Source organism: Cygnus olor, chromosome 18 (genome assembly GCF_009769625.2).
Source record: "Cygnus olor isolate bCygOlo1 chromosome 18, bCygOlo1.pri.v2, whole genome shotgun sequence".
Taxonomy (NCBI): Eukaryota; Metazoa; Chordata; class Aves; order Anseriformes; family Anatidae; genus Cygnus; species Cygnus olor.
In genome coordinates, this window is record NC_049186.1 from 9,595,832 (window position 1) to 9,613,154 (window position 17,323).

Sequence of the window (17,323 nt, forward strand, 5' to 3'; positions counted from 1 at the left end):
TGACATCCTTACTCCGACTGATTCAGCAGCGTCTTCAGTAGGAGGTGAGCTCCGTGTCGGTGTCGTGGGCAGGGGTGTGCTCGTGGCGCAGCCTGTGTCTGTGTCTGCAACACACAGCGACCCAGGGCAACGGCATTTCAGTAGCTCCTCGAGCCCCATATCCTCAGGCAAAATCTTCACTGTCTTCACTGAGGCTCTTGCTTACCAAACAAATACAGGGAAAGGCCCCGCTAGCAGGCAAGAGAAGGAAAGGCTGGATTTCAGCTCGAAAAGGTGCGACTTTTTTTTAGGAAGCAGCATGCAGGGAGATCTCACTCTTTCTTTCAGCGTAACAGGCCATAGGAAGCCCTGCCCAGCTGGCTGACACCTCCTTTTAGTGAGGGGAATCTCTCCACCATGCCAGGGGCGTGCTGCTGCTTTCGGCCCTGGGCTCTGGGGGCTGCAATCTCCTAGCTCCACTTAGGAGAGATGGAAACCAGAGGGGAAACAAACCATGAGCAGCTTCTGCAGAAATCACGTTGCTACGATGATGTGGTATAATTAAACGGGAGTCAGAAACCCCACCTTCATAAAAACCCACACGAAGGAGCTTGTGCCAACACTTCTGCTCATCTGCAGGTTTTTAGCCTGAATCAGAGCTGAGCAAATAATGAAGATATTTGACAGTATGGGTCTTCATCCTAATCACCTCAGCATACCGTGGCATCGTACAAATGAACACAAACCAAGGGATGGGCAGTGGAAATGGAAGAGAAACACCTCTGGAAAATCTAGAAACCCAACAGACACAACTGCTGCTCCCAGGGAGAAACTCAGGATGCAGACAGCACTTCCTACCTATCAGCAGCACCATCACCTCTTTGCTGGGTTTTGTTTCGATATTTTCAACCTCCAACCCTGGGAGCTGCAATTATAGAAATGAAAACCCTCTGCTGTAGCTGTGGTGAACGGCCACAGCCCAGCAGCGGAGCCGGGCTCTTAATCCCCTTGGCCTGTGGAGCGGCACAGTGCGCTGCCGAGTGCGTGTCCACCATGGCAACAGTGGAGGAGCTCCAAGAATGCAATTTCCACCATGCCCCTGGGCCTTGCCTTGACATCTTCATTGTTCCGCGATGAAATAAATAAATAACACTCCAAGGGTAGCATAAAGGCAGCGCGAAATATGGAGAGCTATAGAATGGGGTTACCTAATGGTTAATTTAGGAAGGAACATAGCATTAAAAACGTATGAGGGTGGCTACATATTGATGCCGTATAAATATTTAAAGGGATGCCTCTTATAAGGGCAGCGTTCCAACCTACACCTAAAATAATGTGTGCAAAGGAAAATTAAAAGAATATTTCACCATTTGGACTTGTTTATCTGCCTCTGAAAGGCTTTTTCAGTCCAGCTACTAAACAGTAGTATGGGAAAGGACATCAGACAAAACTCATTTTTGGTGTAATTCTCCCAAAGTCAGCAGAGTTAAACTGAAGATGATTTTCCTGGCCTTTTAAATAGAGTGTAATTTTCTCCATGGTTAGTTATTAAATGCTATATAGAGAGATTGCTGCTGTTGGAAAGGCTTTCTGGAGAGGTCACCCTGCCCCATGTGGATAACACCGGTGGCAAACCAGGAGGTTTGCAGTTGTTAAGACAGAAGAGTCCCTAGGGACTCTGACCACACCACACACCGCTGCCCGTCCCAAAGCTAAGGGCGTATGTCTGCTGGGAGCTGAGCTATTCCAGCTGGGCATCCACACCACCATTGCAGGAATACTGCCCATAGAAATTGCTTTAAACATTGGAGGGAGCATTGCAAAGGATAGACGAGTGGACGTTAGGGCCTCTCCATCAGAGAGGAAATATTCTCTAAGCATATTTTGTGAGGCTCTCCTGCTGTATGTTGCCATTTGGGGGCTGGTTGGGTTTGTATCCCTTTCACCAGCTGCCCTATGCACTGGTCAAGAAAGGCATTCCCCATGCTTATTTTGGACTCCAATTCCTGTCACCTTGTCTGCATGTGGATCAATGTGAAGGGCACAAGAACGCCCACCCAAGCACCAACTGCATGTACTCAAGACATGACAGACATTATCAGGATGGTAAGTCCTAGACCAGAAGGTTCTTATTTCTGACAAAGGAACCAAATTACACAGATGAGCAGGAGCCAAGCCCCCTACAAGGTGCCGTAGGCAGCTCCCCATCCAGCACATGCATTTCCAGAGTTGCTCTTTGAAGGCACCTCGCTTTTCTTCTCGCCTACACAGGTTGCACAGCTGACTGCCTGGAAGAAATCAGAAGCTCAAGTTTCAGACAGCGCAGCACTGAACTTTGTCTGGGTCTTGCATCATCAAGATAAATCTCAGCTAAACACAGGCCAAATCCAGAGAATTATTTAACCGTTTTACAAAAAGCCTAACTAGAAAGACTCTTGGGATGGTAACAGGGGACCTCATAATTTATGTATGTAGTAACTTCCCACTGGTAAAATTAAAATGCAAAATAGTATCTCTAAACAAAATGGTTAAGCTCTGTCCCTTGGGATAGTTAAAAATTAAATGGGCAAAGCATATAGCAGAGGATCTATTCTTACACTTGTAGCTCTTTGGGCTAGATTGTAGGTATTTTCTCTCTCTCTCACAGCTACAATGCTGAGCTCCAAGAAAGGATTTGTCTGTGTAGTACAGTGAGGCTCAGCAATAATTACCCATTGTGCTATGTGATGAGCCATCCTTTTGGTTCTTCAGTAACCCGTGCACCTGGACTTTAACTAAAACCAAATAATATGCACAGAAAACATTTTTATGTAAGAGGAGGTGAACATCACTAAAAATCAGAGAGTCTTTGTATGGCATGCCAAACTGCTGAAGCGAAAAAATGTCTTCAGTGAAAGGGCTCAGATGTGAGCATGTTTCAGTGCACAGCTCCAGGAAAAAAACTCTGATAATAAATGTGAGCTTGTTATCGTTGCTTTTCAGTGGGAAGTAAAGCCGGAAGCAGGGTCGTGCTGGCTAATTGAAGCTTACATTTACATTCAAGCACTGCATTTTAATTATAAACTGGTGACACAAGTGTCACTTAGTTCTTATCCTGTTTTAAGTGTGCATATGTATAAGAAATATTTTCAGTTATTAATTTATTCTTGTGATCATGTTCATTATCCTACATTATGTCTATCAGGCACGTGTCTAATGACATGTTTGATGCACGCTAATTCTTATGCCTCTTTTAATACAGGCCTTACATACACATTTTAGGCTGAACACGGTGCCAGTTGGCCACCGAAACAGGTGCACATTAATGCTATAAAATCAGCATTAGTAGTTGCAGACCCATATTCTGGCCAGCTGCAACCACTTGCTCAGCCCTCCCGGGGCACAGCAGCCCTGCCAGAACCAGGGATAACCTGCGGGGGCGGCTACAGCCAGCGCCGCAGCCTGGAGATGCCGGCGGCGCGGTCCTGGCTGCCCGGGTCTGGCCCTGATCCCAAACCACACGCCCGTGGTGCAGCTCCTGTGTCGGAGCCTCCTCCCAGCCTGCAAAGTGGAGCAAGTATTGGCTTTGCGCAGCCAGAGCCCTGGTACGACTCTGAATGCAGGTGGAAAATGTCTGGCCTGTTTTTCCTTCTCTGTGGGGTTTTGCTGCTGTGGCCAAAGACTGTCTTCAGCTCGAACACTGCCATTTATATACAGAAATTAAAATAAAGGAAGGAAAAGGTCGTTGGGAATTGGCTACCAAGAGGCAAAAAGTAAGTCATTAAAAATCAGACCAGGACTCCAAGTAAAAACAAGGGGAATATTCCTAGAAGGCAAGTTATGAAGGTAAACCTCTTTCAAAGCTACTGGATGGAACGGGCTAGTTACTTTTTTTTTTCTCCTAATTTTCTACCAAACTATAAAGAGGATTCTATTTTAATAAGCACTACCGTAACGGGACATTGCAAATGAGATGTTTGAATGGCTATAATTAGAAGCAATGCTGTGAAAGCAGCACCTTGCATTACCCCTGAATACTACATGCTTTATTTCAGGTCTTGCATCTTTAAGGATCCCAAAGCACCTCCCAAACTGTCTGCACTTGCCAGCGCTAAAGGCAAGGACGAGAGTACAGCAAAATGTGCACAGCAAAGGAGAAACACACACCAACCTCCAAAGCAAACCTTCAATCTACTGAGGAAAACCGCAGGATGTTTAATCTCATCATTAGCAGACAGCGGCACAGCCTTGGATAAATATTTTTGGAACCCCCTAAGTAACTTAAAAACCGAAATCCTATTGACTCCCAACGTAACGTAAGCTTCAAAGACAAACCTTTGCTGGAAATACGGTGAGAGTTCATAAGCCGCACTCTGAAAAGATTCCCCATCATCTCAAAGGATCTTTTGTTGACAGACAAAACCGTGTTTTCACAGCGGGCAGAGCTGGGGGGACGCGGAGCAGCTCTGAGCCAAACGTGGGGAAGGCAGCTCCGAAGGCTGAGCCAGCGGGCTCAGCCCCTTGCCAGGTTCACTGGCTTGGGCTCAGCACATGCACACGTGGAGGGGCTTTGGGATCGGGATTTTTTCTTTTTTTCAAAAAAAAAGCAAAAAAGCAGCACGGCAGTTCTTAGAAAAAAATTATCTAGTGCACTGATAATAGCCATCTCTGATGGCTCAGTGAGCCATAAGATAGGTATATGCAATAAGTCGTATTTTAGATTTGATTATATTTAGGCAATGTACCTCTGGCAAGATCCTATTTCAAGTCATAATTGTGACATGTCATGGTTCCTTTTTAATGCCTTGCAGCAACAATAGATAAGCTATGCCTCTAGGAAGCAAGTAAGACACAATAACAATTCCAACATTATTGAATGCTATACTTTTGGACAGGAGATAATTTTCAGTCATACATATTCTACACCAAATGGCATTATTTAAAACACATAAATGGGAGCAAACTGATCTGAAACCTCTGGCACAGAACTGGCAGAAGCTTAAAACAGTTATTAGCTAATCGGAAAAAAAAAACAACCAATGCGAGTGGCAGTTCCTCACTGACCTGGGTACCCCTCAAGTCGGACGGGGATGCTTGTCGCCTCCGAATATCTTTGAAATATTTGGCAGTAGTGAGCTAATGGGACTGGCTGAGTGAGAAGCATTCAAAGGGCAGAACTGAGTGGCACAATTCCAAAACAGCAATTAAAAGGGGGAATGCTTGGAAAAGAACAGTAAAAGAGGTTAATTCATATCAGTGTCTGGCAATCTGTGCAGGAAATTCTGTCATTCTGTAACGTGCTTCGCCTTTGCCCACCTCTCCGTATTATGACAGCGTACCTGTAACGTGGTGCTCCTTCACACGCCATGGCTGACAAAAAGGGGCTCAGCTCTGTTGAAGAAGAACTGACCATGCTGCTGCTAAGTTCTCCAAGCAGGAGCCTCGTAAACACATGGGAAATGAAGTCAGACAGGGAGAGAAGTGGTAACTCCAATCTCTTCCTTTTTGACAAGTATACGATCATACATTTTTATTTTTTTTTTCATTGGCAGGAGGGCACAGAGATGCTTGAGAGTTACAGAAATTAAAAATCCTGGATTTCTACCTGGGGCACTATCTACCAATTTTCTATAGGCAGACTCTCGCATTGTTGTTGAAAAGCTAATTTAGAAGGTGCCTTTTTAACAAAAGGAAAGTTAAAACATTTCAGCAAGGAGGGGGGAAAGAGAAAGAGAACAAAGATGTTCAGACTGCTGGATGCCACGGGAAGGAGGAGGAAGAGGGGCTGGACTATCTGCCAGGCTAAATCAAGAACTGTTTCAATGATTTCACTGCATTTGACCCACAGCTTGCAACAACTGGCAAAAATGCCCCCAGATTTAAAGGGAAATCTAGCTAAAGTGTGCCTGGGCCAGGCTATCCATCCTGCAGGCAGCTTGCCCTGAGGCCTGCTATTTTGAGAGGATAGAGAGGCCACATATCATTAATGTTATAATAAATCCCAATATAGGGAGAGTCACAGACTCAAATTTTGCTTTGGTCCCCGGCACCTCTGTGTGCCTTTCCACACAGCAAACCAGCAAACCACCACTCTGAAAGAAAAAACACAAGCCAAAGGCCAGGAAAGAGCCACCTTCCACTCTAGAATATTTAAGGTAAAATAAGCTGATGTACTTTGGGAGTGAAGACAAATAAATAAAGGCAATAACGATCTGGGAGCAGAAGAGGGAGGACAAACTACCTTGTAATTTAGCTGATCAAAATATGCTGAAGAAGTGACACACTTTAGTGCAAGGCAGAAAATAGAGAGAAGCCCTGCATGGCATTAGAGCTGTCTACAGCAAACAACCTTTTGTTCTGAAGTCATAAATGTGTAGCAGCGTCTCAGACATATGGGCAGTTGTGCATTTATCCTGTTTATTTTACTACTCCTGTGCATCCTGCCTTGCCATCTGTTGGTAAGAATTTGGATGCTGAACTGTAAGTCTGCAACATAATAAATACCAGTAAACAGAAATCCAAAATGAAGATCAGCGCAAAGTAATGTTTTGAAGCAGGACCAGTTTTTCAGGGTGTCAAAAATGTTAGAAAGTATGATTTATTGCCTGAGATGATTCTTGGCTCAGAAAAGATGGAGCAGCAGGAAAAGGTCCAATTGAAGGGACAGATCTACGATCCCTCCTCTTATATTGGCTTGCTATTGGCATAATTCCACCAGCTTCCTAGAAAGCAGTTTAAATTGACGTAGGTGGAAAACCAGACTTAATCCTGTCCCTCAAGGAAGACATGCTTAAACAAAATGTTGCATGTATAAAACATAAGTTGCAAGCAAAACGCTTCAAAACCAGTTAAACTAGAGCTCACACGCCTTTTCTGAGCTGGGCAGCCCTACTGCCACGTCCCAGTTTCTCCACATCATCCTTCCCCTTTTATTATCAGTATGGGAGGAAAGCGGATGGGAAGAAGGCAGTCATCCTTCCCTGTCAGGGACAGAAAGCTAAAGCAACTGGCCCCAAATCACGCAGGAAATGCAGCAAAGCCCAGCCTCCTCCTCCCTCTCCATTTCCATTTCTGGGATGCAGAAGTCACTGCTCAGCTCCTTCACACACAAACCACACAGCCACCAACTCAATATCTGGGTGCGCAGAGGTATTAATAACAGACTTCAAATTACACCGAGTACATAAGTGCTTTGACTGCGTCAAAAGAATTAAAAAAAGGAGATGAACATGCTAGCCTCTCCTCCTGATATTTTTCCTCTTTTCCCTCTGTTTCTGTAAAGCTATACAGAGCTACGGAATGGAGGTACCAGACACGCACTCCTTCTCCCCTAGCTTTTTAAGGACGTTCACATGTTTTGCACCTGGCAAGACTGTGACCAAAGCTATAGCTTCGACAGCGTGATCTGAGCAGAAGCATTGCAGGCTGACACGACAAATGTGACAGCATCCACTGGAGAAATAATTCCTGCATTGGAATTTTGCAGGAGCAAAACCACATTGTCACATTTGCCTCTTTTACCAGTTGACACTAGAGAGGGCCAGCAGAGCTGCCAGGCAGCAGGGCAAGCCCTGAAGGGGTGCAATGGCCACGAGCTCCTGCCACTATCTAAAATAAGTAATAAAAGCCCACGGCAGAGGGGGTCTGTAAAAGGTAATGGCAGCTGGAAGAAGCCCAAAGATTACATTACATTACATTGCAAAGGTCACTGAGAACCCCAAAATGACTTACTATGGCTCTGACAGATGCTACCACAAATGCCATCTGCCAACCAGATGCAACACGCAGTATGATTACACACAGAGTAAAAAAAGTAGCTACAGCGCACCACAGCCACAGGTATCCAATGTGCGTAGCCCAGCGCATCCGTGACTCTTTGCACATGACATTTCTGAAACTTAGGTAAAGCGACTATTATCCACATTACATCTCGCACAGATGAGAAAGCTTTACAGCTGGATTACAAATACGCTTTCATGGGTTTACAGCCTTCAGGGAGTATCACTAATGCACAGAAAGTCTTTGGGTTCCAAAGACTTTTAGCATTGGGCTAGCTGGCACGCTGAAAGCCACAGAAAAAACCCAAACCCTTCTGTAGCCTGATAGCTCCCTACTGGCTATATAGTAGATCAAGTTCAAGAAAGCAAATTAATTCATTAAAGCGACATATATTCAGTCAATTAGCTTCAGCTCTCTGTTTCATACAGTGTCTCAGGAAGAATGGATGTTTTGTTACATCAATACAGTCATCTGAGATCCTCTGTTACAAATGTGCAAAGAGGTGTAATTAGGAGATGTGTTTTATTTTTTCGAAGAAGAGAATAGCTAATCCCTTAATCCATCTTCTGCTGACAGTTCCTCCAGCAGAAAATTTCTCAGTATTTTAAAATATGTTTTACTACGGACAATATTTTAAAGAGATTGAGCTCTGTTTCCCTAAAGATTGCTCCAAACTCAGAAGCTCTCTCCAGCAAATGGAACACAACAGAAAGAAATTAACCTAAAAAGGCTGTCAAGAATCACTCAATCACTTTCTGACAAAACCCCACTGCTTCAAACACTGTTGAAAAGATGTCGGTGGAGCTCTAAGAATTGCATTTAAAAACAATCAGTGCAGCACGAGCACTTTCTCAGCAGCATGTGTTTTACCAAGGAAACAGAGATGGTATGAGCAGAGAAAGAACGAAAACATGGGCTGAAGCTCAGAAGAGTCCTTCTCTAACGTGTTTAAATTTGTTTTGAAAGATTTTTGGAAAGTAGTTCACCTTTCGGGACCTACGAAGCACATGCAATACATACATACATATATATATATATAACACGCAGTACATATATATATATATGTGTATATATATATATATATTCCAAGAAACAGGCTCTGGCATACACAGAATGAGTTTCCATGGCAGAGACACCCATTTGTGTATTCTCCACGTGCAGCCACTATGTTTCATATTGTGAACACAGGCTCTTACGCCTGCAAAGACTGAGAAGCCCAACCATCTTTGTGCCTGTGGATATAATTTCAAGAGTCTTGACTGATATTAAAGTGATACAAAATTTGCTCATGGACATGTACAACTTTGGAAATAGCATTTGAATATAAAGCCTGCATTGCATTTAGTTTATTATAAACAGTGGTGATGCTACGACTTCCTCGCTTTGCTTTGAGAATACTACAGAATATTCATTCTTTTTGGATGAACCATGAATTTGCAGTACTGATGGATGGCAGGCTTCCTTTATTTGCTTGCCTCAAACATTTGTATAAGCATTTTTATTTTGTTTTCAAGAGTATCCATGGAAGCAGAGCATGCGCGTGCCACAGTCCCTGTGTTTGTGCACCTTCATCCAAGCCAGAAGACTTGCAAATAATTGTGCAAATGTGCGTTTGTGCAAGTTTTCAAGTTATAAAAGATTCACCGAATCCTTTCTCCTGATTACAGATGTTTCAGCTACCCAGACAGGAAGGACAAATGGTTCCATGTGAATTAAATGTCCAATTTCACCACTTAAAAATAAACGGCAAACAGGGAATACTGAATGCAGTAGACACAATGGGTTCAAAGCAATTCATATTCTGAAGTGTTCAATAAAATACTCTTTGAATAAATTTAAATTACAAGTACATTACTTGATTTCATATCTAGATGTCACGGGGCCTGCAGAGCTCTCTGTTTGAGCAGTCCTATTAACTTCAGCATGATTGTTCATGAAGATAAGCAGTTTCAGTGGATAAAGTGGTGCTTTAAAATCTTTTTTTTTTTTTTTCCTTCTAAGTAAATACTTTAATAGCAGATCCTCCTTATGAGTAAGACTGTGTGAGGCTTACATAGTAGTGCTGGACATTTACCATAGGAATAAGGGCTGCTGGAAAATTATAGTGGTTTAATCCTTCAGGTTAGCTTGACCACAACAGGATTACTCAGAAAACACAGCATCACCCTCCGCTGCATTTGCAAGACTCTGTTCTTCACCTCCTGGACAGTGAGCCACGTGAAATGGGGCTAATTTGCTCTTATTATTATTTGTGGGCTGGGGTGCAGACTTTGGCTGTGGCCAGGATGGATGCATGAGGACTTCACCAGAAACTTCACTCCAGTGAGAATTTGTCTTTAGCCATCAAAACTGCAATTAATGTAGGTCCGGTGTGGCCCCAGAAAACCCAAACCCAACTTTGCCAGAGAACCCCTTGACCATTTCACTGAGCTCCACTGCAAAGACTCGCTTGAATAGCATCTAATTCTGCTGCACGCACATTCATACCAAGAATTACTTTAAACAGTTTCCTACCTAAATAATTACCTTAGCTGTAAGTTTTAAATCCATGCAGAAATACTGCTATTGTTTAAAATCCACTCAATGAGCCTCCTACCTCCACCTTTGACAAACACACTAAAGGAACAAAATTGGGATTGTATAGGCGAGAGTTTGACTAATGTATCATTAATGCTGCTTCTTGAGTGACTAAGCTCCATAGTAGTGCCGGCTACGAGTGCTGCAACATGATTTTGTCCCCACAACAACCGCAGCTCCAAACAAAGCCAATATGCTGGATCCCCAAACTCCATCACTCCAGTCATCGTTACGATGCCAATTTGCTGCAAAGTGTTATCCCAAAGAAAAGAAACAGAAAAATGCCAAGGAACGCCTAATAATTTGGTTTGAAGGCTATTCTTTTCCTTTCTGTTTCTGCAATTCTGTCTAAAATCTTGGAATTCGGGATACCGAACGGGTGACTGTTCAAACACACAGAACATGGATTGGTTCATGGATATAGTTTAGAAACATTTTAATGGAAATTTTCAACTGACCTGAAATTTACTCTGTGTAATGATTTATTCATGTCAACAGCAATTTAAGAGGCTGTTCAAGATATTTCCAGCCTTTGCACGTGTCTTAAATATGTCTTTTTCGAGGTAAGAGTGAAATGGTGCCTAAGACCACTACAATAAATTAAGTTGGCTTTTATAATTATTATTCCAAAACAACAAAAAAAGAGTTCTAAACATAAGTGTGAAGCCAGACCATTTAATCACATATAAAAATCTATAAGTGAAATTATTTTCTTGCCGTGTCTCCTCAGAGTTGTAACTATTTCTTCACTTTTACTAAAAGACCCATCCACTCAGGACGAGTGGCATTCTGAAACAACCCAGGGGATGGTGCTTTAAATTTGCTTCTAGAAATGGTTAAATTCTTTTGTGAAACAGATGAACTTTTCCGTGTTGAAATCAAGGTCCCACGGCATGAACACTAATATTTTCTTGTATCTGTATATTTTATCTTACAAAGACAGGCCATATGAAAATGTAGCAGAGAACGTAGCCTCTGTTTCTCTTATCTGTGAGCAGACGATGGTTTTCTCAAATTACTCATTCTGAGCACATATTTGACAACTTTGTAATTTGATTAAGAGCACTTGAATTTTGCGAAGAAAAGCTCAATTGACGTTGAGGGGGTCACATGAAACACTTTCTTGTCGCCTGAATTGATGAGGGTTTAAGGTCTCCCTGCACACCGCTGCTAGGCGCAACCTTTCCACAAACACCCCCGCAGATTTTGCCTCGGGAAGGCAAAGGCAGTGCCCCAGAGCTCAGAGAGCATCACAGGGCACCGCTTGCAATGCTGCCCATTCCTCAAGACTTCACTGACTTCTCGTTTTATAAAGTTCTGACTTAAGCCCAGTGGAAATCCACGCGAAAACTCCGCTGCTTTCGGCCAAAGCTGCACTTGGTTTCTATGAATGAGGTTCCTAGAGGACCATGCAGAAAGCCTGCCGGCGGTAACCTCCGGGATTTCTCCTGGAGACAGCAGGCCTGGTCCAGCAGAGCATGCCCAGCACCTCCCGCAAGACGCAAACCAACTTATTTTCCGTGAAATGCAGAGCCTGGGGACGCTAGAACAAGCTCAGCGAAGATCACAAGATTTGGTTCAAGTGAAGGATGCTTAGCATCTCTCAGGCTAACTCAGAGGCTCTCAGAGGCAAACCCACATTTTCCAGGTGTCACAAAAGCCCATGCCAAGAGTTACATTTCCTTTAGGCATCACAAAGCCAAGCATTATCATCACCAGAAAAACTTTACATTTTGGTAATTCTTTCTCTCTTCTTTGTCTAAAAACACTTTTGTGTCCTGCAGCTATTCTATATATGCATATTATTACTAGGTAGCAAATGTAGTATTTTAAGAGAAAACTACTTCTTACACTGCAGCCTTGAATGCTTAGGAAAAGGAGAAGATGAGAAGAGATGCGACAATTGGGTGCTCCTGTGATGCCACGGCCTTTTCTGAGAAAAAAGCCCTCAGAATATATCTGCTAGTCCCTCAGCTCCAGCTGGACTCCTCTGGGCTGAGCCATCTGTCAGTTAGAATAAAGCAAGGAACCAGGTCTGTAAAGTTCATGTGCGTTAAGTTGTGCTGATTGAATTAGGTGCGCTGCAGCCGCTGTGCCAGGCGCATTATTGTACCAAGGCAGACTCCGGTGTACCCCCGCCCCACAAGTCCCAAAGCAGCTCAGGGAAAGCCAATAGCTTTTCCTCCCTGTGCTCCCTGCTACCAGCACCGCTCCCTGTTACCAGCACCGCTGGATGAACCCAGCAGTGAGGGGGCTCAGCACCCTGGGCCCCATACCCAGTGCCACGGGGATCTGCCCACGTCCCACGCTCACAGCTCCACGCTCGGCGGGCAGATGTTGCTTCCAATCTGGGCTTTCCTATCAGCCCTGCCAATTCTCTGAACACCCATGTGCTTCTTTGTGCCGGTAGCTACCCGCCACACCTCCTCTACCAGCCCATTTTCAGAGAGCCACATGTTTGGCCTCTGTGAGGAGCGGGGCATCATTGCCCCCACCTCAGTCTTTTGGCTAACGTTTTGTTCAGTGCCCGACCCTTGGGCCGGGTTAAGTAACCCCGAGCCCACGCTGAAGCACTCAGACAGCAGCAACACCTTCAGACAGGTTCCTGGTATCTCTGAGGGTGGACAGGGAGGAACTTGGGTTCCCGCTGTCCTGCCCAAGAGCTGCGGCTGAGCCCCCAAACCCCTGAAACCAAAGCCCTGGGGGCTCACCAGCCTCGAAGCCTGCAGGACTCAGAACCCCAAAACGCCCCAAATCTTCAGGACCCCCCCGAGCCCCGCAGCCCCCGGGGTCTCTCAGCCGGAAGCTGTTGCTGGGGGGGCGCAGACAGCCGCGGAGCGGGGCCGCCCCCCCGGGGCCAAGCTCCCCGGGGCCGAGCTCCGCATCCCGCCGCCCGGTTCCCATGGCAATCTCGGAGATGCCGGTTGCCACGGCAACGCCATCCTCCTCCTCCTCCTCCTCCTCCTCGGCCGTGTCCGAGGCAGCGGCTCCCGCTCCGGCTCCGGCTGGGCTTTGCCCGAAGACCCCGGGCACGGAGCCGGTCCCCACCCCGCCAAGTCGCTCCCCCCGGGCCGGCCCCGGTACCTTCGAGGCAGCAAATCCTCCAGAGCCCCGAGTGCGTGAGGTCGCCCCTCGCCTTCCTCGGCGGTCCCTGCGCTTCGTCTGCCGTGCTGTTGGTGCCGTTGCAGATGTGCGCGCTGGAGTAGAGCCAGTAGTCGGTGCCGATGGCGATGGCCATGAGGCTGAAGGCGGCGAAGGCGCCCACCGTGGTCAGCAGCATCTGGACGCCACGGTCACACCACCCCATGGTGCTTCATAGTCCCCGGGGGGGGGGGGGGGGGGGGCGCACAACACCGCCCGGGAGCAGCACCAGCACCGGCACCGCTACCACCGGGAGCAGCAGCAGCCGCCGCCCGCGGGAGGCAGCCGAGTCACGGGGCGGGGGGCGGAGGCGGCGGGGGGAGCCTCCTGTCTGCCTCTGCCTGCCTGCCTGCCTGCCCGCCGCCCCCCGCCCCGCCACGGGGCCGGGCTCCGCCGCCAGCCGCCCCCCGCCCCGCCCCGGGGGTGGGCAGCGACCGCCCGGCCCCCCCCCCCCCCCCGCTCGGGGCTGGGGGGCTGGGGGTGCCTGGGGGGTGCCCGGGGGTCGGGGGGCGCGCAGCCCTGGGGACCGCGGGGGGTTGGGGCTAAAGGTGCTGCAGGTGCTGCAGTCCCTCCCCCTCCCCAAGGCACCCCCCTGGTCCGGGGGGCTCAGCCTCGCCGTCCTCCCGCAGCCTCGCTCCGCTGGCAGTTACGCAAGGAGGTTGGAGGCAAGTGGGTGGCTTGCTGGTTTTCTCCTCTTTGGGAGGGGATGGAGAGAAACCAGCACCTGGGAATATTTTCTTTTGGAAAACCAAGGGGAGAAATATCTAAACGTTTTTTTTTTTTTTTAAAAAAAAAAAAACACGTTATCCTGCCTTCCAACCCTGACTCCCATCACCACGAGCTGACAAGTCAGTCTTGCCTCCACCTCATCCAAGTGACAAGCCAGATGAATGGGAAGCCTTCCTGATCAGCTAATGCGTTTGTGTGGAGGGAATATGGCAGCACACCAATTTTATGTATATGAATTAGGGAGTGGGAGGACAAGAGCTACAAACCCCGGGAAATACAGCGCTCTTCCTGAGCAGTGCGTGGATGGCTGCAGGTGCTTGTGTGACTCCACCGCTCAGCATACCAACGCAGAGACGCTTTTCAGCTGCTCGTCCTTTTCACAAAAACTGGGAAAGCAAAAAGCAAATACAAATTAAAAGCCGGTCTTTACTTCACAGAGACTCGGCAAGTTGCTCAGACACAAAGCCCATAAACACAGAAATGCTCCAAAGTTAGATGCTAGGTTTAAGCATATAAATTATGCTTTACTTTTCAATTGCAGTTTATAGGTCCAATGGTGCCTTTGCAAAACAACCCTCTAAATTAATGTCTCCATTAGGGATGGAAGAATGAAGGCAGGTAAACTCAAAAGCAGAGCAAAGCCTCATTCAGAAAAACCGAATCAAGCATTTAAATTTAATGAGGTTCAACAAACTTCTCACTTAAAATATATGTTTGTACCTGTGTGCTTTGGGGGTTTGGACAGAGGGGGAAAATGAGATACTGAAACAGCAGGGGAGAAGCTATTTCCATAGCTTTTAAACCTATTGAGCCTTAGTTAATATTATTTATTTGCATTATGGTATTGCTTATGGCTGGCTCTCCCTGGCGAGGAGCAGCGGAAGGGCTGGGTGAGCTGTAGCCGGGGCAGCATGCCTGCTTGGTGCAGAAATAGCCTCCCGTGCTCCCAGTCCAGACGTGCAAGCAGAGGCAGGATGAAGTGCAGTTGGTCTGGTGGCTTCTCAGCTGCCTCTGCCAACAGAGAGGGGGGATACAACTCGGGGGTTTTCCATGGGCTAGGAGCCACCAGCCCCATGGCACCCATCTTGTGAAGTCCTATGGGTTGTGTGAAATAATAGTACATTAGCAGAAATCATTAAAAAAATCTCTTGTTCCTCACACCCTCCCCCAGCACTTTTCCAAAGAAAACTGCTGTTTCTGTTTCTATCACCCTGCAAGAACTCTCAGACTCCTAAAGGGTTACAGAGAAGCATCCAAGACAGGCAATCATTTTCTGCCCAAGCTATCTTCTTTAGTTTAAAAATGTTCTCTATTCTTTTGAAATGCATGAAGTAGATTGTGGGAGAGCTAATATTATATTCCACTACTGAAAGCTGGTGGAGTATTTTACATTGATGTCTGGCTCTAGTGATTTTCTAAGGATTTTGAATTCATTAAATCCAACCATTGAATAATCTCCATTCGTGGCGGAAGGAAGGCAAAAGTGCTTATGCTCCTCAATAGCAAAAAAGCATGTAGTCTTTTCTTAAATGTGAAAGCTATCTGACCCACTATATGTCGTAAAGGTTGCCTGTCATGAAACCTTTGATTTGCAGACTTTGCTTGTGATACAGACTTATAATACTGCTGTTGAATTTAGCAGTAAAACAGCCTTGGCAGGGTGTTTTGCACTGCAGCAGCATCCTCCATCCTCAATCAGAATTAAGACCCAATTGTTCTAAGCTCAGAACAGACGCAGAAACTCACGGCAAGGAGAAGAGAAAGCCCCATGTCTTCTTTCTGTAATTTCACCCTCCTCCCCCCAGACTTTGCGGTGCAAGGTCATGTGTCTAAACCCAGAAATATATACATATACACATATTTATACAAGAGAAAAGAACTGTTTTCATTCCTTGATGTTGATGCTCGAAGCTTAAATGAAATCCCGTGACTGATCATTTTATTTCTGAACTGAAAAACAGTTATTTTGGTGATGAAACTTTGGGTTTAACTGAATTCAGTGAGAGCTGTCACTAACAAAGTCCTGCCCCAGAGACACCACTTCTACCAGAAGAATATCAAAAACTGCACGATGTTTCCATTTAGGATTACTGCTTCTGCTGCTAATTGCCAAACATTGACTTTAATACACTAGATATTTTTTTAAAAAATCTATTGTCTAGAAAAATAACACTAGAATTTTACTACAAGAAACTTTTGGAAGCTGCTGAAGAAAAACTCCAGGGAGTTCTTTCTCAGAATGAAAATAATCACTTCAATTAAATAGAGCTTTTGATGTAGATACAGCCTAACCACCATCAAAGCCTGGAACAGTTATTTCATTCTCCCTTGCCCTTTGTCAGCTTTTAGCTCTGTGCATGTGAGAATGACTCTTAGCATCTAGGAATGTCCTAAAGCTATGAGCACATCACTATAATTGAATATTGTCATCTCCTACAGGTCTTCATATCTCTCCTGTCTAACCTAATACTGATATTAGGAAATAAATCATTCTTAATCATTTCTTTTAGATTATGCTGCATATGAAGAACAGGAGAAATGTTTTATACATTTTGTTCTGTGTCAGATGGTCTTTTATACACAGGATAGTGGTGGGATTTTCTTCAACACACAAGGTTGGCAGCAAAGCTTTAAAAGTGCAAAGATCTCCAGCCCCAGCAAAGAACCTTGCAGGACTGTGGGATATGGCAGAAAATATCATTTACATCTGAGGTGTATTTATGAAGGAGAAATATTAAAGTTGTTCATGGAGCTATATTTTCATATACTTTGCTTCAGATGTTGCAGGTTACTGTGACACCTACAGAATTATATTTGGGACACCTTTGCAGATCGGGGTCAAAATGACTCACCAAGTTCATAGAGATAGTCGGTGACAAAGCTAAAGCTGAATTCAACTTCTGAGGCTTGGTACAGTACCTGACCCACTGACCCATCTTTTCCTTGTATTACTGTTCATTACATACTGCAAGGATGTAGTGTCTTTCGTCTGGGGACCCTGCTTTTTTTGGAGGGTCTGCTTCTTCCAGCACAGAAAGGTTGACAGAAGTCACCGTCACATTTCATGGAGATGACCCTAGAAAAAGGTGAACTTGAATTTTGTTTATGGAGTTAAGGCTGACTTTCTTCTTTAGTCCTA

The 17,323-nt window shown here is 45.6% G+C and overlaps 1 protein-coding gene across 1 annotated transcript in view; it reads right to left on the reverse strand.

Annotated features, from left to right (window-relative positions):
• Nucleotides 1-13,811, reverse strand: part of CACNG4 (calcium voltage-gated channel auxiliary subunit gamma 4) — a 40,928-nt gene extending 27,117 nt beyond the window's left edge. Inside the window, exon 1 of the mRNA XM_040530620.1 lies at nt 13,399-13,811. Coding sequence (XP_040386554.1) covers nt 13,399-13,621 — 223 coding nt within the window. The 5' untranslated portion in view covers nt 13,622-13,811. The remainder of the gene's footprint in view (nt 1-13,398) is intronic.
• Nucleotides 13,812-17,323: the final 3,512 nt, after the last annotated feature.